Raw genomic sequence first — 23,943 nt, 5'->3', positions numbered from 1 at the left:
GCAAGGTGCTCTGAAAACGCCCTTGAGAGAGAAAACAACACTTACAAGTGCCGCAATTGCGACCCAACGACTGTTAAGCGAAGTTTTTATAATCTAATAACTACATTTGTATTGCAGATGATGGTTATAAGTATTACGTCTTCAGATCTAAAATAAATCAACTCATGAAATTTGAAATTCGTCCCAAATAAACAAAAATTTACTTTAATACCTGCTTCTCATATGCAAATTGAGAAAATGTATTCCCTTAATATCCCTTACCTACCCAACCACCAAATAATACTCTACTTATAAGAGACATTTTTGTATTTTATCCTCGTCCTTAATTTCACCTTGGAAAGCTAGGATATTTAATGATTTGCCAGTCTTACATATGGCTCTTAACCTATGGGTCTATAACATGTTAGCCCTGGACCCATATGTCATAGATACAAAGAATATTAATTTATTAAACATGTTACTGTAGTCAGTGGCAAATAATTAAATGACCCCGCCACCCCCAATTTGCAACTTCAGTAGTTCGGTGACAGTAAAATACCCTTTTTTTTCAACAAAAAGTGGAAATTACTGTCAACACCACCAATTGCATTTTAGTAAGAGTAAAAGAGAGTGTAATATTCTGATTTAGTCTGGATGAACATGGAGCCCAAAAGGATGCATGCATGGTCCTAGTGATAGATAGGCTAGCTAACAACCTGCACACACTTGCAATATGATTGCATTAGCATGCAGCCACCAGACGATGCTTAATTTCATGGAGCAACGTGCATGCATGCACATACGGTTGTTGATCTGCTCAATTATTTGGGCTCTTGGAAGCGTCTCACAAATCAACATCCGTGCTAGAGACGTGTAACACAGTGAATAGTCTAAGTATTGATTTCAAAAAAAAAAAAAGTCTAAGTACACTTCATTGTATATCTTTGAATCCACTTGCAGATCAAGCTTCAGTTCACACAAGCATGGATCCATAATCCATGGATCCATTTTAGCTTGATTTGGAATATACTCCTTCCGTTTTAATTTACTGATTATTTTAGCAAATCTCACATTAAACCCTAAGGTATAGCAAAATATAGTCATAGATGAATGCATATTGTTTGTATATATGTTTGGATTCGTTAGCATCCATATGAATCTAATAGGTGATTGTTTGGTTTTGTCATGGAAAAGCCAAAGACATATTTGCAACAGAAAAATAATTTGTGAATGAAACTTTTATATACGTATTCTTAGCGATCTAAAAGTCAAGACTGAAAAATAAACTTAGGCGAAAAACTTTAAAATCAATTCTAAATTTAAGTTTAAAAATTCAAAATTTTAGCTTATAAGTATAAACAGAAACGAAAAGATAAGGATGACAATGTTTGAAAGTTGAAACGGAATTAGTATGAATGAAGGATAGTGAGTGAAAAACACATATAGAAGTGCGTTGGAAGACGAAAACGGCAAGAGATTTGAAACAGATTAACTATTTTCTAATAGGAGTAATTAAACCAAAGAGGCCATCTATGCAAAATTAATAAAAAGGTGTGAGATCAGGCCGAGATCAGCTCAAACAGTATCCTACACAACAAAGCATGTGCTTAGCTTAATTAATCGTGTCTTGTTATGTGACCACACAGTACGTACTGTACTGGACAACAATTTATTTGAGTAGTATTTAGTACTAGCTAGGAAGCAGGGTGATCACTGGTTGTTAAGGCGAAGTAGTGAGGAGATAGGATATGTAATCACATGCTGATGATGAGTTATTATTTTACAAAAGGCTGTCATTGGTTTGGTTTGAAGGAAACATCACTTTTGCATAGCTGGAATTGAAGCAAATGTCCTAACACACATTAGGTAGATCTAGGTCGAGATGGACCAGATTTTTGGCCAATTTGTTATAGTTGTACACATCAAGATAAATAATACTTGCATATGCAATTATATGAAATAATAGCACACCCACATATATTCCAGAACCAGAAAATGCCAACGATTTCTGGCCCTGCAAAAAATAAACAATCGACTCAAACTGCTCAATGAAATCTAAATGTTCCATTCAGCGACAGTTTTGTTGCTAATGACAGGCAAAAACACTGGGAAAAAAGCCAGTAAAATGAAGCTTTCAGACAACGAGTAATACGTTTTCTAAAAAGAACACACACAGAAGGGGTCGACTCCGGTGTATTTTACTAATAGAATTTAGTACATACCGTTAATCTATTTCTATCGGACGACTGTGATTAAATTATATTACCAAATAATATTAGGTGTACTAAAATTTGATGGGGTAATATCATCTTTTTTTATTGTGACATTTATTGCAAAAAGAAACAAAATTACAAAATACTGCTAATCAAGTAATTAACAAAGTAAAAAATACTCTTTTCTACTGGTAGTATAATACTACAGGTAAAATACACCAGAGGGTTGCCCCACACCAAAATGTGACGCAGATGCAGATGAATTCAGAATACAGTTGGCATTGAGTTGTAACTTGTAATTAACTTGCCATGTTCTACTGATCTTAATCGAATGCGACCCGGTGGCGCTATCGAAACAATAGATCCAGCCAACAAACCTGTGGTACTGTAGCTGTGCAAAAGCTTTGCAACTCCATAAATGCATCTTGGAACAACTTCACAGGTAGTTGAGGCCAAGGAATTGGATCAAGAAGCAGATCCCATTTCTCATGTGAGCATATGCCTTGTGACAATGCTAGTTAACATGTGCCCATCTCATAGCTTAACACAAAGTAATTAAGCTCTTGCAGGGCCAAGCTAAGCTAGCATATGGTTCACACTTATGCAGAGATAATCTCTCACACTCATCACCACACAAGCATGGATGGTAGGCAGGCAGGTCTGTGATATTTTTCATTGATTGATATACTAATCATACTTTAATCCTTATCTATGGTAGGTGAGACACTTGATGGTGATGTTCTGTCTATACTCTCTCGAGATTCATGGGAGCAGCACATTTCCCACGACGATGTCGCCGACACTTTCTTCTCTACAAGGAAGAATAAAGAAAGATACAGATGGTAAATACAGCACGGCATGCAGTTGGTCAGATTTGGAGGGAGACCTAACCTCAATAATTCAGGATCATGTAGAGCGGCAGTATGACTTAATCAGCAACTAAGCTGCTTGGGGGGATAATTTTTAGTTTTTCTTTACTTGTGCTCTTTGGCTGTACTGAAAGAGGGATGGGCAATAAAGTGATGAAACAATACATGACAATTAGTCCTAAATCAATCTCCAAAAATTTAATTTTAACTTTTAAGCTGAAGCTCTCCCAATATAGTCAGATCCCATTGGTTTCTTTTTTTCAAATTTGCTTGCATCTGCTACAGGTCAATATGGGTTCTATTTTACTGAAGATTTTAAAAGCCAGTACTCCATAATGCATGGTCATGGCAGAGAGAGATCCTAGTTGGTATATCTGTCCATTCACTCTATTGTCAGTACTGATCAGTAGAATACAGCAAGTGGACTGAAGGAGCCAACAGTTGATCAAAATACTCTACCACTACTTATACTATCTTCATTGCCTTGTCACAGCCATTACTGCTGCAGCAAGTGGCCTTCTCTTTTCATATATTCTTGTGAACTTTCTTAAGGAATATATTCCAGGTTTCCAGCAAAAGAAAAGGTCAATTGGGGCGCAGAAAAAGCATAAAAATGCCATAATTCATGTTGCACGTAGCTTGCATGGAACGCCATCGTCGAAGATGATATCTTGCTTGCAATGGCAAGCTCGGACCACTCAGGGTTTTCCATGCATCATGGCTTCTCCACCCCCACAAACACAGAAACGAAGACAGAGGCTGCCATCTTTTGTTTTTCTTTTTGGAAAAAAAATACAAACGAGATATTTACAAACGAAAAATAATTTGTGAAAACTTTTATATACGTGTTTTTAGTGATCTAAAAGTCAATGTAAAAAAATACGATGGAAAAACTTCAAAATCAACTCCAAATTTTAGACTGAAAATTCAAATTTTGACTTATTAGCAAAAACAAAAATACGATGGTGGAAGCCATTTTCGCGACAAAGAAATGGTCAAATTGGCTAAAATACAAGTGCCAGGAGGCCAAACAGTCCAAATCCAAATTCTAAATGATGGAGTTTGTTTCTGGTTGTTTAGAATTCGTCTTTGTGTTCTTTAGCACAAAAGTATCTGTGATTCTGTAAATGGAACACATTATTTTCATGAGGCTGCAAGGTGTGATCTGGTTCAGGCGGCTCCTGGTTCCTTTGGTGCCTTATCTTTTTCAAGTCATTGGAGGACACAAATTTCCCATGGTAGCGACCTGTGTGTGTGACCAGTTGTGTGAAAGGTTTGTAGTGAGAGAATGCATGGATTGTACTCTAGTAGAACATGTTCCATGGCTCTATCTGGTGACCACATGCTAGTATGCTCCATAAGTGTTATGTTAAGCTGGATTTCCAGCAAATAATAGGTTTTCAGTTTTTCTTTCGGCTTAAAATTTGGTAAGAACTATAAGGGGTGATTGTTTGGATATATTTGCAAAAGAAAACTAATTTATAAATAACACATATTTGCAAAAGAAAACTAATTTATAAATAACACTTTTACATTTGTATTCTTAGCGATCTAAAAATCTAAGCTAAAAACTTTAGAATCAATTTCAAATTTAAGGTTGAAAATTTAAATTTTAGCAAATAAACATAAACAGAAGCGAAAGATAGGATCTTATAAGCATAATAGAAGCAAAAAGACGAGGTGCTAGTGTAGACAGGGTAATGAAGAGGACATGAAGTAATTAACTGTGGTCGCCCGCATAATGTTTCAACGTTCTAAATAAGAACTGAAATTGACTTATCTGTACGTTCTAAGTACGTGTAAGAGATAAAACACAACGCTTCCCATATCCTTTTACTTATGCTTATTAAATTTAAAGTTAATTTTAGGATTTTTTTCCCAATATACTTTACTTTTTAATCTTGGGTTTTAGATCGCTAAGAACACTTATATAAAATTCTATACATAGACTATTTTTAATCATTCATAAATGCTTCACTTATGCCCTAAAGTTTATTAAATCAAAAATACATAGTATTGAGTAAATAGTATGTCAACATCAAGTATGAGTATGGCCATAGTCAATGATTCAACAAGGAGTGAAATGTACAAACACCCAAAACTCAAAACACTTCACTCTGAGCTATAATTTAATAATGTTTTGCTACTTCAGCTAGAGATTTCAGAAGGTTCTACCGACCTATTACATCTTAAAGTACAAGATAAATGGGGGAAGAGTTTCCTCCTTATGCTAGGGAAAGATTCTATTCAAGTGTTGCTCGGTTCAATACTGCTCTTCATCCCATCATAAACATAAACCGTGCAGTATCCCCATGTAGTATGTCTAACTGTTTGCTCTGGCTAATAGGCCAGAGAAGGATGGAACAGGGGAGTTTCTCATTTGTTCTTGAGCTTGCTTTATCTCCTCGGGATCTTCAAGTGTAAAACATAAATAATCAGGTAAGAATACATAGATAACATTAGCATAAGTAATACAAGGTAACATTTATTAAACTATATATCATTTACATCACCAAGACAATGCAAGCTCTTTCAGCCCCTTTCAGATCAGCAGTACATAAATATTTTGTAAAATGTGAAACTGATTAAAGAAACAAATAGCTAACCCACAGTTGTTGATGAGCTCAAGGACGGACCAAAGTAAAAACACATCATAGCATCAGGCAACAGGCCGTAAGTACAAAAACAAGAAAACTAACATGTGTATTTGTTAAGACAATGGTGATTAAAAAATACACCTATGCCAGCTATTTTAACAATAAAAGGCACTATTACCAAATATATGCTTTTTATTATTAATGTTGCGTCCTAACAAAATCTAAAACAAATGGAACAGAATGGGAGACATGGAATGAACACCAAATTTAAATGGAATATCTTTCTGCAAAAGCAGTATGCGAGTGCACAATATCAATTGAGCTTGAATCCTGTTCTGCATAGCTTCTGCTTATGAGCACAAAATATAGTGTAATAACTAAGACATTATAATCCATTTGTTAATGCAAAATGTTAAAAGGGTGCAACGTACCTATGTTCTCCATCATTTTGGGCATAACAAAGACCATTATGACCATAAAACCGAGCATCAAACCCATAGGGCTCTTCAAAAGTGACATGATGGAGAAAGGCTCCCTTGTCTAGGAAAAAAAAGGGAAAAACAGGGATTACTTATGAAAACATATACAACAGAAAGTACAGAAGACACAGGGAAAAGGAGGTTGCAGTATTAGCCACCTCGTAGTATTGCTCTTCTCTCAGAGGTTCAAACACAAGCTCATTTAGAACTCTTCTGTTTTCAGTCAATGCAGCTTGAATGTGCCCAGGATTCCTGGCACTGATGTCTACTCGAACCTATCACACAACATAATAGAGAATAAATCTTGATGCCCATTTCACCCATGTTACACAAAAAATTAACTAATGAACACTTACTGGTGAAAACAAGTAGCCCAACGAGGAGACCTCAATTAAATGAGTACCAGCCGGTACATTGTGGCTTAAGCGCATCATGTCAAGGCGGAACAGTAGACCAACAAAGTGCTTTTCTAACATTGCAGAAGAGCGGCCAACAAGGAAACATTTGCAAAAATAACAAACAAGAAAACTACAACTAGAGAACTAAATTCATTTTGATTAGCAAGCCAGACTCTCCTATATCTACAGATAGGAACATAAGATAAAGACATATCCAACAATAGAGCAAGCTAATCAGATTTAATAAAAAAGGACTAAATTTCCTCTCCTGTGGAAATTCAAATAGAGCTGAAAGGTTGTAAATATGGTTTTGCAGATTTTGAAGGAATAGGATACAATGCAAAGTAGCCATCTGGCCTGGCAAATGTAACCCTCTGACCACCATTAAGTATCACTTTTGTGTTTGATGTCTTGGCTGGAAGACCAAAGCCCTTTGCACTTGCACTTGCAGCTATAATCATATAAAACAAACAAAAACAAATAACATCACCCAGCTATCATTACAAAAATATTAGTACCATTTGGATCCAGTGATATAGAACTTAATTCCATATGCATTAAGGACCAAATGCAAGACACTAAATCTTAATTGATGATTTGAGAGACAGACAAACTAAGACCTACCTTGACACTATGAGTTCACAAAGAATCCAGCACTGAAAAACCCATGGTTCTATCCGCTAACAATGTTTTCAGTAAGAGAAAACTTGAAACTAGTCTGAAACATTATACAGAAGGCATTGCTCATTGTGTTCTAAATTATTTTGGTAAGCATGGCTGAGAAATGTGTGCTTGAATGCTCATGCCGAGTTGCCAAGACATCCATTCAACAAGTTTTAGCGCAGGGAGAGACATGCCCTAGAAACAAAAGGTACCAGAAACACTATGATGGCAATCACAGCACATGTCACACAACTTTTGCCATTCAAAATTCCACCTTAATTCACTTCTCAAAATCTAATAAAACTAAGCTAAAACATTTCATCGAACTGCATCATCGCATGAGCTCAAAAAACAGTTTGCACAACTGCAAAGAATACTATGGATGCCCAAAATATCGCCAAGTATGAAGCCCTCGAAGCTGCTAAGTAGTTTCTAGCTAACAAAGCCGATCAGCACTGACTTATGCTGAGGAAGAACTAGATGAGGTATATCAGATCTCGTCAACTGTTCCCTTCATTTTTCTTATATCATCTAATGATCAGTACTCAGTTGGAGCTACTTTAATCGGATGCGCATCTAAAGATCTTGACAGCAATTCCACACGAAGAAGGTACACCTAAGTTCGTATACAGCTACATAGACATGAGTACGATCCCTAACGATCCAAGCGCAGCAACAGCCTCAATACACGCATCTCGCACAAAATCCCCACCGAATCCACTCGAACCACAGGGTGCTGGTGAGGAGAGCGCGGAAACTAACCATCGATCTTGACGCGGCCCGCGATCGTGTACCCCTCAGCAGATCTGGAGAACCAAAAGCCGTATACGGGGTCAACTCGCGGTCGATTTGGATCACAGGGCAAACGAGATGGGGGGAGAAGCGGCGAGGGGGCATACATACCCGGGCTGATAGGCCGCCGCCGCGCCTGCGCACGCCACCGCGACGGCGAAAAGGGCTACGAGGAGGCGGGGGACACGCGCGGCCATCGTCGCGGCGGAGGCCGTCGTCGCCGCCGTGCTCGACCAAGTAGACGAGGCGAGGCGAGAGAGAATGGGAGATCCCCTTCGACTCGGCCGGTTTGGTTTGGTTCGGTTTGGCATTCTCGTCGTGGGCTCGCAGATTTGTGGGCTTTTTTCCTTTGCGGGCTTCGATTTTCGTGGGCCTTGTTGATTGTTAATTGGGCCGTTGAGGGTAAGTGAGCCCAGTACGGCCCTGTTCGGTTATTTTATAGGAGGGAGGGATAGTGAGGGGGAATAATTACACACCATAATAATAGGTGTGGAATAAATTTCTCCTTAATCCTTTGAATTCTCTTGTGATTGGAATTAACCTAACAAGGCCTACGATGAGTGGGGAGAGGATAGCCCAATGGATCTGTAAGGGCCAGGTGGAATGTTCGTGGAGGATGGCCCAGTGTTCCCTTAGGTCTATATAGCCCATTAGCCCTATACTGTGTGCTAGAAAAATATAGGACATGTTTGGTTCGAAGCCCTACCAAAATGTTGGTCGTGCCAAACCTTAGTAAGTTTTGGGCACAATCAGTTTATTTTAAGGAGAGAGTTGTATCAACTAAATTGATTTTTTTGGGTAAGAACAGGCTTCAATCCAACAAACTAGCATGTACTATTGAAGTTGCCAAATAATTGGTGCAGCAAAATTTGGCATGAAACCAAATAGGCCCAAAGCGTGTTTGTTGCTGGTTCGGTGAACTTGCTCGGGTATGTAATGCGTTCTTTTGTTGATAATGGATAAAATATGAAAGATTATTTGATTTTTTATGGCTAATTAATGGTATAAACGATTAAATTAATCTAATTTAGAAATATGAGATAATTAACTTATATAAAATATTTAATTTGAATGGTAATTGATTTTTACCTTGCTTCGGTTCGGCTTGTTTGATTGTTAAAAAGGAAAACAGCCCCAGATGATAAAAGGAGAAAATATACTATGATAAATAGAATTTTGATGAAACTCGAACCTGAGCAGTATGGCGCGTGATGACGAGGGTTGAGCGGTATGGCACTATGGCAGAGACCTAAGGCTTGTTAACAGACAAGTATATTGCGTCATCTTGCCATATAATAAGCTACTTTTTAACCGCCCAAAAAAAACCTGCTTTTCAAAAATAAAATACAAAACTCGTCCTCTTATATCTTACTTTTATCCTTGGCTCGAATGAGTGTGCCATGATTGGCTTTGCCTAGTTAAAATGTGGTTTAATCTTTTCTGCTTAACTTTTACATAAGTTTGACACGTAATTATCACAAACTAGCGGATACATTTCACGATGCAACAAAACTTAGAAACACTTTTAAGAACTGAAAGAAAAAAAAATGAAAATCGTGTAACCGTTATACCTAAAGGCAATATTTTAAGCTCCATAGCAGTTGATTTAGAATTTTAGCTAACGTGATGGTTATAATATACTACGAAAGAAATCCTACGATTACTATTTTTTGTTTTGTTGAACTCAATATATATTTGTTAAGCGGGTTATAATACATATGATATATATATGTGATTTGCCAACCTTCCGTCCCTGTATCTAACCCTTCCATACTTATCTGTGACGGTCCCACCTCACCCTAAAAAACCGTGACCGGTTAACAGCTGACTAAAGTTACCCCACCCTAAAAAACCATGACTGGTTGACAGCTTTAGTTAGAGAAGTTGGCCATAAGCATTAATCATAAAGGACATTTAAATTTACAAATAAATATTTCACCTCTAAAAAATATCAAGTAATATATAATATTTTTGAACGACTATTCATTGCTAGTACTACCTTCGTCCCATAATAACTTTATTTTTTGATTGTGCTCTAATATTTGACTATTCATCTTATTTGAAAATTTTATTAAAACACTTTAAAAAATTAGTAATACATAAAGTATTATTTATATTTTGCCATCTAGTAACAATAAAAATATTAATCATAAAAAATCAAAATAAGATGAAGAGTCAAAATATTATATCTAAAAATTAAAAAAATAAACTTAATATACGACGGAGCTAGACAGAGCAGTATTAGATATTTCATCACTTTCTCGGACAAAACCATTATCAAGCAAAACCATCGACAAGACAACAACCAAAGAGTCAAATCACCTCCCTTGCTGCAAGCGGCAACCTGAACCAAACCAAACAAAAGAAAAAGAAAATTTGCAACCGCCGTTTCGTAGCACTCGCAATCCCACACTCCTCTCCCTCTCTTCCCGTCTCCGTCACCCAACTCCGGCGCGCCCCGACGACGACGTCGGCGACGATCCCCTCCCCTGCACGGTAAGCGAATCCTCCATCCTTCCACCCCCCAGCTTCGCTTGGCAGCAAACTATGTCCTCCGCGATCCTAGGTTCCATCCCTCATTTTTTGAGCGATAGATAGATGGCGCCAGGTGGCTGCCGCTGTAGGCCAGGGAGGATTCGGGTAGATATTCTCGTAGACGCGCCGTGCCGTACACTGTACAGAGTTCGGTTTCGTGGGGCGACCGGCCGGCCGGCCGCCGATCAGCTCTCGCCTTTGCGACGCGCTCTCTCCCCCCGCCTCCGCTCTCTCCCCGTCCCCGCCGGCGAGCAGGCTCGGAGGGACGCGGCTGGGGCCCCGTTCCACCGCGATCTCCATCGAATCGACGTACCAGGTAATTCGTTATTCTTTCGTAGGCTTCACGAGCTGGCGAGGCGTGGATTGGGGATCCCGTCCGTACTTGGATGGGTTTTTGGTTGAATCCGAATCTCGATTTCCCACGTTAGGTCCGTCCCCCCCGGTACAGCACCATAGCTGTTTGTTGTTCCTGTCTTCGAATCTCTGCTGTACCAGGACCAGGAGCACGGTATCGCCATATGGCTGATTCATGTGCACCTTTTTTCTAAATTTTGTAATGGATTGATCAGTGATGAAAAGAGGTTATAAGGTGAATTTAGTTTTTTGTGTGGTTATACTCATATGTGTTTGTTTTTGTTTCGATTGAACATGTGAATTTAGGTTAAGAGGAGGGGATCAGCATTGTTTCTTCATCAATGATGGGTTGGAGATTGGCTTTGCTACTATTACATGTTCTTTTGTGCCTAGTCAATGGTGTCTCCTCTGGCCGCACAAGCTCTTACGTGCGTACAGAGTACCCATCTACTGACATACCTCTAGAAAGTGAATGGTTTGCAGCTCCAAACGGCTATAATGCTCCACAGCAGGTATCTGAACTCTTCTGCCGGATCAGATTCATTGTATGGAATTGGCAGTGTTTGAACTGCTTAATCTGTTGACAGGTTCATATCACTCAAGGTGACTATAACGGCAAAGCTGTTATAGTATCATGGGTTACTGTAGCAGAACCTGGGCCAAGTGAGGTGTTCTATGGTAAAAATGAGCACCAGTATGATCAGAGAGCAGAAGGAACAGTGAAAAATTATACTTTTTATGACTATAAATCTGGATATATTCACCATTGCCTTGTTGATGGCCTTGAGGTACTGGACTTCACTTTTTTCGTATCATTTAGGCTTTGCATTCTATACTGTGTTGAATCAGGATATTTGTCTAACATTATGTTGACCACGCGAGATAGCATAAGTGAATAACTTACCATATAATTCGGTTTTCTCTTGAGGTCAGTTCCCTTTGGAAACAGGATTCACCTATTCCAAGTAGCTATCGCTCAACATTGTCAGTCATAATTCCATAATGATCTACTTTAGTTATAAACTTAAAGTTATTATGCACAATTTGGATTTGACAGAGGACTTCTCTTCATCAAATTTCAATTGCATAAGGTTATTCTGACTGAACACAATGCTCACATGCACAAAGTGTTTTCAGACACTTTCTGGTGCATTAACAAAATATTATGTTTGCACATTATTTTTGTTGTTAGTTTCAATTTTAATTGCAACTATATAAAAATACTGTCTTATTTTGCAGTATAATACCAAATATTATTACAAGATTGGAAGTGGGGATTCATCTCGAGAATTTTGGTTTGAAACTCCTCCAGCGATTGATCCGGATGCGTCATACACATTTGGCATCATTGGTTCGTCTTTTTTCTCTCTAATTGATTTTTTTTAAGAGTATGTGTCATTGAATTACTTTGGATCTCCACAGCATCTGATGTTGGCGTTTACCTAGGGTGCATAAGTCATATACTTGCATTTGAGCATAAGATAGATCTTGACAAGACTATACTATAGAAGGCCTGGACACGCATCATCTATTCTTGTCAAACATGCTACCGTTAGGATAAAATAAAACTGAATGAAAAAGGAACGGAGATCAATGGCTTCATGGAAAGAACTGCTAAATCAAATATGGTCTTAGTGAAGCAACAGTCCGAGCATGTTGGTACTAAAACTTTCTGGCTGTGCTTTGCTAGGTTACTAAAACTTTCTGACTGTGCTTTGCTAGGTGATCTGGGGCAGACATTTAATTCCCTCTCAACTCTTCAACATTATGAAAAAAGCCAAGGACAAACTGTTCTATTTGTTGGGGATTTGTCATATGCTGATAGATATCAACATAATGATGGGATTCGTTGGGATTCTTGGGGGCGCCTTGTGGAACATAGTACTGCATATCAGCCATGGATTTGGAGTGCTGGAAACCACGAGATTGAATACAGACCTGATCTGGTAAGTTAACGTTCTTCTTATCTATACAAGAACTTATTCCTATCTAATTGGAAATAGTGATTTCTTGCCATTTTGTAAACTCCCGAATTTTTGGGGATTTCCTTATTTTAGCATGTTCAGAAGAGGAGAATTATAGGTCTCTTTATCTATAGATCTCTTTATTAGGTGAATTTCATCTGACTAATGTTTTTTTCTTATAGCTGGCTGTATGTGGTTTTACACTCTGACAAGGATATATGCTTAGAAGCTAATAACTTATCCATTGTTCAGAATAACTCTGTAATTCCACCTGAACATTTTAATTAGCTGACTTACAAGCACTTGTGTTTCTGTAACCCTGGCCACATTCATATTTTATGTTTTCAGGGAGAAACTTCTACATTCAAGCCATATCTGCATAGATATCAAACTCCATATTTGGCATCAAAGAGCAGTTCTCCTATGTGGTATGCAGTCAGGCGTGCATCTGCTCATATCATTGTGCTTTCTAGCTATTCTCCATTTGGTAAGATAAAGACCCTTTCTCTGACTTGCTTTGTTTTGTTTATGCTTTAAGTCTGTGACATACCACCAGATTTGGTGGTAGTGATGATGGTGACTTGGGAGTTCCAAGTGCCTGGCGTAGTACCAAATTCCAAGTCAAGGAGGGGGAAGAGCATTTTCTTAAACAAAAGAAATTATTATGATACTGTCTACTTGTGTTCTTACTGATCTAATTGCAAGTGTGACAATACTCTATATATCTGACGTGGATGGATAGAAACATAAAGGTTTCTCTGATTTAATGGAAGTTTGAATCTGCTAATAATCCAAGGTTCCAGTTGTTTGAAACTTTGAAGCCTGTAACATTGTACGGGGACAGGTGTGGATGTTTCCTGAATGAGTGCAGAACTGATAGTCTTATCTTTACATTTGCACAATTTCTGAGTTCTGACCATTATCAACTGTATTTTAGAAGTGATTATGTGACTTCTATATGATTTGGTAGTTGGACTATATTTTTTGCCATGTGCCTTACAAGCTTATATTTATGTTTAATTAGTAAAATACACTCCTCAATGGACCTGGTTGAAGAATGAACTGAAGCATGTGGATAGAGAGAAGACACCTTGGCTAATTGTTCTCATGCATGCTCCCATGTACAACAGCAATGAAGCACATTACATGGAGGGTGAGAGTATTAGGGCTGCTTTTGAGAAATGGTTCGTGAAGTACAAGGTTGACTTGGTATTTGCAGGGCATGTGCATGCTTATGAGAGATCGGTAAATTTTTACTTAATTCTCATTATAAGCTTCTTTGACAAATTTCTATGAATTTGTAAGCTAAATATTTTGAGAATTTATCAGAAGAAACTATGCTAGTCTGTTATTTCATTTCCATTTGAAGTGCTCTGAATTTTGATTTCTCGTGAATTCATTGCTATATGCATATGTTTGCAGTATCGTATCTCTAACATCAATTACAACATAACATCGGGAAATCGATATCCAATGGCAGACAAATCTGCTCCTGTGTACATAACAGTTGGTGATGGAGGCAACCAGGAAGGTCTTGCTTCAAGGTAAAGAGGCGAATGAATTTAGTCTGAAACTTACTATTGCTAAGATTGTGCATCCGTTTGGTTCTTGCTCATCGGTCAAAGTTACCATGTTGCAGGTTCAGTGATCCACAGCCAGACTACTCTGCGTTCAGGGAGGCTAGTTATGGTCATTCGATTTTGCAACTGAAAAACAGGACTCATGCTATCTACCAGTGGAATAGAAACGATGATGGGAAGAACGTACCTGCAGATAATGTGGTGTTCCATAACCAATATTGGTGAGTGCAGTAATCGATAGAGACGTAGTTGTTCACAACCCTAATATATTGTCACAGTGGCTAGTAATACGCAGACCTTTACTCGTTTTTCTACTTTTTTTTTTGCTGCCTATTTAGCTGACTGTAAGGGCATATTGTTTGGCAGGGCAAGCAACACTCGACGCAGGAGGCTGAAGAAGAACCATTTTCGCCTAGGGCGCATTGAGGACTTGATATCAATATTCTAGGAGTGAATATTGTAGACGATTACATCAAGTATTCCCTTGGTCGACCGAGGGAGGCAGGCAGGCTATCGGATCTCATATTCTCATGTAAAGGAACCATGCACAAACACCCGATACCATTGAACACTGTATTAGTGTGCATTAGTGTATTGTACGATGAAGAAAAGCCTGTAATAAGATGTTGGTACTCCTACATGCGTAGCAGCAGCATTTTAACAATGTTAGCAGCAGTATCTATCTGCTATATTAAAAGGAGCTGGGATTTGGTCCTCCTCACGATTTCGGACTGGCATGGCCACCAGCGGACGCCGACGTGTCACCCACGGGGCAGCCGGGGCAAACTTGTGATTTTGCATAAAAGCTCTCATGTTTATTCGTATTTTGTTATAGGTTCCTCATATAACTTTTTCTGATTTTGTGCTCTTGTGTTTAGGTCCCCAACATTCTGCGATATCCTACATGAAGAATAGAAAATTTGCAAAATAGGACCGTGTTCTAAATGATGGAAAAGCTAGGGTTCTTTCTAAAAATATAGGCTCCTCCTGCTCTGTGCCTTTTTGCCTGCTCTGTGCTTTGCCGCTGGTGTGACCTGTTCAGTGCTTTTATGTTTTACTGATTTCATGTTTCTACTGTTCAAATTTGCTCATGTTAATCAATTTAATGTATTGTTAATATTCTGCTAGAAATTTAATTTTGATTAACTTGTATATCATATATACAACATAAATGTCAATGGTTTAATATACAAATATTTCGGTAAAAAAAAAGCTCATAATGTATCTCAGACAGCATTTTAAAATCTAATAAAATTGATCTGTTGTTGAATGTTCTTTATTTTTCTCTGCCAAGTCTGAAACAATTACCACCATGCATCAACCTAATAAATCTTTCATACAATAAACTACTATGTTCAATTAGTGTCTTAATTATAGGATGGTTAGGGCAAGGAACTTGGAATATTTATCCTAACTTATAACGCTTTTATTCTTTGTACCGCTTAATTTCATGGTGTAGATTAGCCGTCATATCTTGCACAACTATTACTTAACTTATAGATCATAACAAAATACTTCTTTCTTCACCACATTAAGAAAAATAATTACGATGGCAAATTCTCCAAAAATATATGCTAAAACTAATAGCTGATTGGTATTTTTTATGCCACGGATGCAGCGCGCGAAGCGCGCTTTCCCCGCTAGTTTCTAAATAATGGTTATGAACTGAGATAGTAGGAGTACTGGTATCTATACTACTATAAACATTATACTACTATAAACATTGTTAGTGGCAGCAGATACCACCTCTTGTTTTTTATCTATACACTATTTTTTTAAAAAAAACATAATGGTGGGTTACGATTAACCGTTCTCACTAACACTAACTGTGCTTATTATGAGAAGGAAAGAACGTGAGATTAATAGACTCATATGTAAATAAAACATATATGTAACAATTAAAATATGCCACATACAAAAATAATGTTAATAACATGTTATGATATTTTTTAAAAAGTAAATATTGTTTCAACACACGGGCAATGTGCTAGTCTCCTATTAAGGTCAACCGGTGAAGGGGTGATCATTTGGCATATTTAGAGAAAAACCAAACAGATAAAAAATTATGAATAAATTTTATATACATGTTTTTAGCGATAAAAAATTAAGCTGAAAAACAAACTACGATGAATAAACTCCAAAATCTGTCCTAAATTTTAGCTTGCAAAATCAAGCTGATTGGTAGCATGGGAACAAACTTATACGAGTAAGGAAAAGGATGGACTGGGAATCCGAAGCTTAGAAATACTGTAATAGTCTACTCCTAAAAATGGTTCACCGTCTCCACTGCCAAAACAAACCTTGGGCTCAATTGATTTGGAGAGGACATGATCCTCCTACGCCAGAAAGCAGGGTTCCCCTTATTGTTCTTCCCGCAAAAACCGTGGTACCGTGCTTCCGCGGATCCTGCAAGGTAACCGCAAAAACAGTAACGAATTTAAAAACAAAAAATTTGAATTCAAAACCGTACGGTAAACGCGGTTACCGTGCGGTTTCGTGCGGCAACCGCGGTAAGTACTTGCTGAAACAGCGCATGAGACCGACGGAAACCGTGGTTTACCGCGCGGTTTTTACGGCCGAAACCACGATTACCGCGAGAGACTCCGCGCGTGATATCAAATGTAAAAAAATATTAAAAAATCTTGAAAAATACATGAAAAATAGGAAAATATTTTGTGACTATATTTGTGAGTTGTGACATAGGAAAAATAGAACATATTTTAGGGAAAACAAGAAAATTTTCACGTGACATTTTCTAAATTCTTGGTATTACAACATACAAACATATACCGTCATATCACCCTTTATCAAATAATTCACACCAATAACAAGTAACAACAACTTCATTTTAATTGCTACGTCACAACTATACCTACTACCCATTATTACTAATATGCACATATAATTTTTCTCTATATATATTTTCCATATATTCATCATTGCATATTTGTATTTCAATATTATGTACCCTAATGTCTAGTGCAAATTAATAATGACTCAACAAAAAAATATTTTTAACCATCTTCCTATGAAATATTATATGCAATAGGCTATTTTTTAATTTTGTTTCCTAAAATTCTCGTTTATGATTTTGAATTACGCCGAAAATACACTTTTTCATGAATTTCTTTAACAAAACTACACTATATATCAACATGTGCAACATATATTTTTTCCCTTAAATTTTTTCAAAATTTTTAAATTCTTCTTAAATTTAAACTCGGTTACCGCGGCCAAGCCGTACCCCCCGGACCCGTAGTAACCGTGGGATCCTAACCCATGCTAGGAAGTATCGATCTATGAAGCTACTGGAATTCTCTCCTCACCCTTCTGCCACAATATCGATCAATTAGGAAAATGAAGGTTATCAATGGCCAAAGGACTGGCATCACTCCTGATTTTTGAATCAGCATCTGTCGCTAAAATCCCACTTTAATTTTTTTTACTTTAAAAATATGAGATTTAAAAATATGAGATGATGTACTTTTATATAAAAATATTAAAAAAATATGTTCGAAAAACATGAGTATAAAAGTCGAGAAGAAAAGGCTAAGAATATGCTAGCTCGAGTGAAGCGAGTAACCTGTTCCTAGTACCAAGAGTGACCGCTCTTGTATATATATTTTGTATGTGTATATATATATAATTTATGAATAAAATTTTTATATACATATTATTATCGATTTAAAAATTAAAGTTGAAAAATAAACTACGATGAAAAATCTCCAAATCAACTCTAAATTTAAGACTAAAAATTCATATTTTGCTATAACATAAGTAGAAGCGAAAATATAAGGTTGAAAAAACTTCCTGTCCTCATCGTGCGAGCTTGGCCACCGCACTCTATAAGACACAAACCTTGTGTCTTTTTTGTCAGATTATTTTTCAAGTTTTGCATGCACGCTTTCCAAACTATTAAATGATTTAATGTTTATAAAAGTTTATATATATATATATATATATATATATATATATATATATATATATATATATATCATCTCACACTTCTAAAACAACATTACCGTAGATATTACATTATTACACCATAGCTATAAAAAAAATAAAATAATCTTTCATCACGCACCCCAGCAGATGCTCCATTGTCTCTCCCCGAGAGCCTTCTAGAACACTATTTACATCTACCTCCAACAAGTACCCTCGATAATTTTCAAGACATCAAGCAGATGACGGATGTGTTCTTTTTACTGGATAGATTTTTCCACGGTATACATGCACGTTTTTTTAAATCGCTAAATGATATATTTTTTATAAAAAATATATATATATAAAAGTTCATCATCCTGCCTTTTAAAGTATATTTTTAACTTTTTAGTGATTAATTTCATCATTTATACAATTAAATAGCTATAAAAATCGGCTAATTTTTTATCACTGATCTCTCCGTCACAAAAGAATGCAGGCAAACCTCCGAGTTGCTATGCTTCCAGAGAATTTGGAATCACTGCAATGAGGCCACCTTTCAAAACATGTTGCCCTCAATCCTCCGCCTGTTAAGAAGTTGCATGGAAAATGTTGGACTATGACCTCATAGGCTAAAAGAGCATCACCTTATCTGTGATCCCCCCGTGGAAAGCTATTTTGTTTCTCCCCTACGCGGCTACGCCCCTAACCATTCCCTCTATGATGTTGTACAGTGCAATGTTGTAGCAACTCTTTTATGGAGTAACATAGGGGTGTTTAGTTGGAGAAATAAAATTTTTTGGGTGGCACGTTAAATATTTGACCGGATGTCAAAAAGGTTTTTTGGACACGAATAAAAAAAAATTTCACGGCTTTCCTAGAAATAGGGTTGGCAACGGGGCGGGACGGGACCGGGGAGTGCTGGAACGGCCCTGACCCCAGCCCCGGTCCCGAACGCCTTTCGGGGGAAAGTCTCGCCCTGCCCCTGACCCCGCCGGGGCCCCGACCCCGAATGGGGCCCCATTCCCTGAAAAGTGTTGCATACCAATCCGATCAACACAAGATTATATACACCAAAAAATGGCCACAATTCTAAAGTATAAATGTAAACAACTAGAATATCAATAAATATAGAAGAAAATGTCACTAACTCACTATTACATAACAATATCACATCACAATTCACAATTCACAAATGTAGTGTGCACAAATCACAAATCTAAAATCGCAAGTTCAACTCAATAAAACAGTACCTCACAGGCTCACCCCCATATCTTACAAGACATAATAGTTCAAGATCACACAAACACAATGATAGTCCCACAATAATACAAGCACAAGTCTTATTAGACTATTACATTGCCATGTAGGCATCAACCCATGCATCAAAGTAGGAAACAGTCAAGTCAGTAAGGCACTAAAATCCTTGGACTTGAACAACAGTAGGCTGTCCATCCTCCTGAAAAAACAATAAAGAACACATCAAGTTATCTCCAATAAGTAAAAATTTGCAAACAAATAAATTCATAAAGAACAATTACCAATTCTAATTCATCCTCAAGAGCAGTCCTCAAGAACATGGGTTTTTTCTTTGATCTATTTATTTTTTTTGAAATTTCGGGGTCCCGCGGGGATCCCCGCGGGTAAGAAATACCCCCCGGCCTGTCCTCGAATATTTTGGGGCCCCGGCCCCGACTCCCCGCGGGGAGAAAATCCCCCCTGGCCCCGGCCCCGTCGAGTCGGGTCCCCGCCGGGGCCCTGCCCCCAGCGGTGATTTTACCAACCCTACCTAGAAAGCGCGAGACAAATCTTTTGAGTCTAATTAATCCGTCATTAGCGAATGTGGGTTACTATAGCACTTATGGATAATCATGGACTAATTAGGATCAAAAGATTCGTCTCACGATTTCTCACAGTGCAATTAGTTTTTCGTTTCATATATGTTTAATTTAGATGTCTAAAGATTCGATGTGATGTTTTTGAAGGAAAATTTTTAGAAACTAAACATGACCATATTGAGATTGGGGACCTTCCTCCTTGAAAAATTCAAAAAGGAAAAATGTATGGCAGCTTAACCCAGAATGAAACAAAAGTTAAACAGGCGCACACTTGGTGTTTTTTCCCCCGAGCTGTGACATCATGCTAGTACTTTCCAGCTCGGTGATTACCGTGGTTAAGACAAGGACAGGAACAGAAAAAAATCCGTTTCCTGCATTAATGCATACCGTCTCTGGAACCACGGTTACAGTATATTTATAAATAAATAATAATTTATCGATAAAACTTTATACATATTCTTAACGATTCAAAGTAAAAAAACTACAATAAAAATATAAAATCGATTTTAAACTTAAAGTTGAAACTTTAAATTTTGGTTTATAAAGAAGGGAAAAGACGACGACGTGAAATAGACGCGTCCTGGCGATAAGAAGCTGACATGTTCGTTAGGTCAACCGAACCATTCCTGATGCGCCGAGCTGGCCCAATCCCGTGAAGGCATCCTCATCCTTTGCCGTTGGCTTCATTACGAGGAATCGATAATGTTGCATGATCTGTAGCTTTCTATTATTACGAGTTTCAACGTCACTAATTAAATTCGTGATTTGTAGTTGACAATGTCTTCCATTGGGCTGTCCAAATCGTCAGGCGTACAAGCGACAAATCAGATGAGAACCGTAGAGAATCACAAGACAATGCTTGCCATAACTTTTTATTTATTTGGTTAGAAGCTGGAATATGGTTTTTAAATTATAAAATTTTGATTCAAAGATTAATCTTAGTGGCTTGTTCGTTCATTTTGGTTGGTACCCAAGCTCTTGTTTAAAACCATCCTGGAGGAAAAAAATAATCAAAATTAGCTTGAACTTTCAAGCTGGACCTACGCCAAACCGTTGGATCGAATCTCTCCCACTCCGAAAAAATAATTAAAAAGCACCTGACCTACTTCTTGTTTCACAAGCAATGCCACGAACAGCACCACACGTTAGGAAGAATCCCATAGCAAGCAGCCATTGGTGGAAGAAAGAAGGCAAAAAATAAAGCTACTAAAGATCAAAGCAAAGCTCCAACTGCCACACACACACACTTAACTAACAAAATAACTCGAGAAGTACTAGATCACATCTACCCCTACTTAACTAACCTTAATGACTGCTGTAATATTCGGCCAGGGGATGAAGATTAGTACGTAGACTACCTTACCTAAACTAATTATCTTCCACTGATGCTGCTGTCGCAGCAGAGACCAGAGAGCCACATGGCTAGGTCAGCGGCAAAGGATATACGCCCAAAAATTTAAATCTTGAACTTAAATTTGAAACTGATTTTGAGTCGTTTTCACTTAAGTTTATTTTTCTGTATTGGCTTTTGGCTTTTAGATCATTAAGAATACATATAAATATTTTTTATTTATAAATTATCTTTTATTTATAAATATATTTTTTGATTTTTTCCTATAAAAATTCGCAAACCAGAATTAGCACTATTTGCTAATTATTTAATTAAGCTGGCCCAAACCAACGACGCCCGCGCGCGGGGCGCCGCTTGGCACACAGGAAAGGCGAGACGAGAGGCGCGTCGCGGCGGGTGACAGAGACCGAGACTCCCGCCGGTGGCTGGCTTCTGCGCTCCAAGTTGGTGGTAAACAATGGCAAATTGCGGGGGAATATCTAACGACGACGAGGGGTGGCGACGCGACGGCGATGGCGATGGCGATGGCTGGTTCCATCGGCTGCGTGCGTGCGTGCGTGGGTGTGCGGTGGCCGGTTGGTCTATGTGGGTTTGCCGTTTCTCTCCGCCACTTCCTTGGCGCCAATTTTTTTTTTCTTTCTATAAAAGTCTGGTTCTGTAGGTCTCTGCTAGTTTATTAAAAAAAATCAAATAATATATTTGTAAACGGAAGATGATATATAAATATAAATTATATATATATTTTTGTGATTTGCTTGATTGAAAAGTAAATGTTGAAAAATAAAATACAATGAAATGACATCAAAATCAACAATAAAAATAAGGTTTGGCTTATAAGTATAAGCTATAGCAAATAATAGGCTATAGTGAATACTACTATATGAAATGGTTACGTTTTTGTTGTTATAAGGAAACATATATTGTAAGAAGAATATTTCAGAGTTACGTATCTCTTGTATTTCATAACATTATGGTTTGTTGTAACTTTTGTTATAGATTAAAATTCTCTAATTTTGACTGATTTATAAAAAACAATTTATCAACACCTATAAAATCAGATTAGTAAGATGAAACAGACGGATTAACATTTAATATAGTTAAAATTTTGGTGTCGTGGCAGCATACATGCTTCACTACGATAAGACGGTGAGCTAGGACAAATGCCCTAGTTTACTAGCTAATAGGCCCGGAATCCATCATCTGAGTTGATGCATGATTCATCCCGAGGTGAATAATGTATTATTGCGTCTTAATTAGTTCCATCATTGTGAAATGTACACTCAGGACTTGTATGCATATGTATGTTCCTCGATTGTAGAGCATATTTATGTCGTTTGATTGAGAATATATCGGTGGTGGTTTAACGGAGCAAAAAATTTATAGAGATTTCAAACACATAGTACTCCCTCTGGACAAAATTACGTTTAAGACAGGTAAATTGCAAAGAAAATAAGGTAAACTACTTGTCCGAAACATCAAACAAACATGACTGGATGGAGTAATAGCTAATAGTTTCTTCGGAACACGTGACTTTTTAATAGGACTTTTAAGATAAACTGTTTATTTTTTTCTTCTAAGTTTCCTTAAAAAAATTCTTTTAACCCGAAGTGCCTCTAGCATCCCCCTAAATAATATTGGTGTCACAGCGTACCTACTCCGTTACGAGGAGCAACCCATGGCCCGAAATTTAGCACCCTCAGGAATTAATACATGAAAACATAAGGTAAAAACTGCACAATTTCCCCTTAGTTCCAAAATGGTGGTTGACGTGTGCAGCGCTATTAATTAAGTTCAAAAATATTGCTTAAAGTCATTGCTTTAAGACATTCTTAGCATCTATTCGGTCCCCTTAGTTCCAAAATGGTGGTTGACGTGTGCAGCGCTATTAATTAAGTTCAAAAATATTGCTTAAAGTCATTGCTCTAAGACATTCTTAGCATCTCGACCGAATAGAATTGTGCTCTTTGAAGCCATGAAAGAACGGATTAATCGCTTTCAGCCTAACAACCTCGCACTATTCCCATAGGATCCTAGCTTCCATTGCATGGTACTATGATATTGCACTACATACTAATCCACAGTTGACCAAGACTCTTATGAATGATTATGATATCTCTGGTCTACAAATTAGACTTCATCTTTCACTTTTCTTATTCTTTTTTTTTGAAATCTCACTTTTCTTATTCAATTCAAGGCATGGTCACTGACGGCCGGGGGTTGTCCTAAATGCCAGATTCAATTCCCAGGGAGGAAGAAAAAACTGTCACCGTATCTTTTCACTGTTGCTTATATTTATAAGTCAAAATTTTAATATTAAATTTAGAATTAATTTTGAGATTTTTCACCGAAGTTTATTTTTTAGCCTTAACTTTGAGATCGCTTATAATACATATATAATTTTTTATTCAAA

The 23,943-nt window shown here is 37.5% G+C and overlaps 2 protein-coding genes across 3 annotated transcripts; one reads left to right on the top strand and one right to left on the bottom strand.

Annotated features, from left to right (window-relative positions):
• Nucleotides 1-5,052: 5,052 nt before the first annotated feature.
• Nucleotides 5,053-8,279, bottom strand: LOC102711440 (ER membrane protein complex subunit 7 homolog). The gene is made up of 7 exons (XM_006656230.3): nucleotides 8,102-8,279; nucleotides 7,961-8,004; nucleotides 6,872-6,986; nucleotides 6,494-6,557; nucleotides 6,296-6,412; nucleotides 6,090-6,198; nucleotides 5,053-5,473 (listed from the first exon to the last, which is right to left on the bottom strand). Exons 1-7 carry the CDS (start codon nucleotides 8,185-8,187, stop codon nucleotides 5,385-5,387), a joined length of 624 nt encoding a protein of 207 aa, XP_006656293.1. The 5' UTR covers nucleotides 8,188-8,279; the 3' UTR covers nucleotides 5,053-5,384.
• Nucleotides 8,280-10,357: 2,078 nt separating this feature from the next.
• On the top strand, nucleotides 10,358-15,138 carry LOC102710990 (phosphoenolpyruvate phosphatase). 2 transcript variants are annotated; one of them, XM_006656228.3, is made up of 10 exons: nucleotides 10,358-10,486; nucleotides 11,186-11,391; nucleotides 11,467-11,667; nucleotides 12,119-12,230; nucleotides 12,602-12,825; nucleotides 13,192-13,330; nucleotides 13,868-14,088; nucleotides 14,266-14,387; nucleotides 14,483-14,644; nucleotides 14,790-15,138. In XM_006656228.3, the coding sequence occupies exons 2-10, from the start codon at nucleotides 11,221-11,223 to the stop codon at nucleotides 14,869-14,871; spliced, it is 1,434 nt and encodes a 477-aa protein (XP_006656291.1). In that variant the 5' UTR covers nucleotides 10,358-10,486; nucleotides 11,186-11,220; the 3' UTR covers nucleotides 14,872-15,138. The 2 variants fall into 2 exon arrangements, with proteins under 2 accessions (XP_006656291.1, XP_006656292.1); XM_006656229.3 differs by lacking the exon at nucleotides 10,358-10,486 and adding an exon at nucleotides 10,630-10,841.
• The last annotated feature ends 8,805 nt before the right edge of the window (nucleotides 15,139-23,943 follow it).

The sequence above is a fragment of the Oryza brachyantha genome, chromosome 6, assembly GCF_000231095.2.
Source record: "Oryza brachyantha chromosome 6, ObraRS2, whole genome shotgun sequence".
Lineage (NCBI taxonomy): Eukaryota > Viridiplantae > Streptophyta > Magnoliopsida > Poales > Poaceae > Oryza > Oryza brachyantha.
The sequence above is the reverse complement of the archived record's forward strand: the minus strand, read 5'-3'. Positions and strand labels throughout refer to the sequence as shown.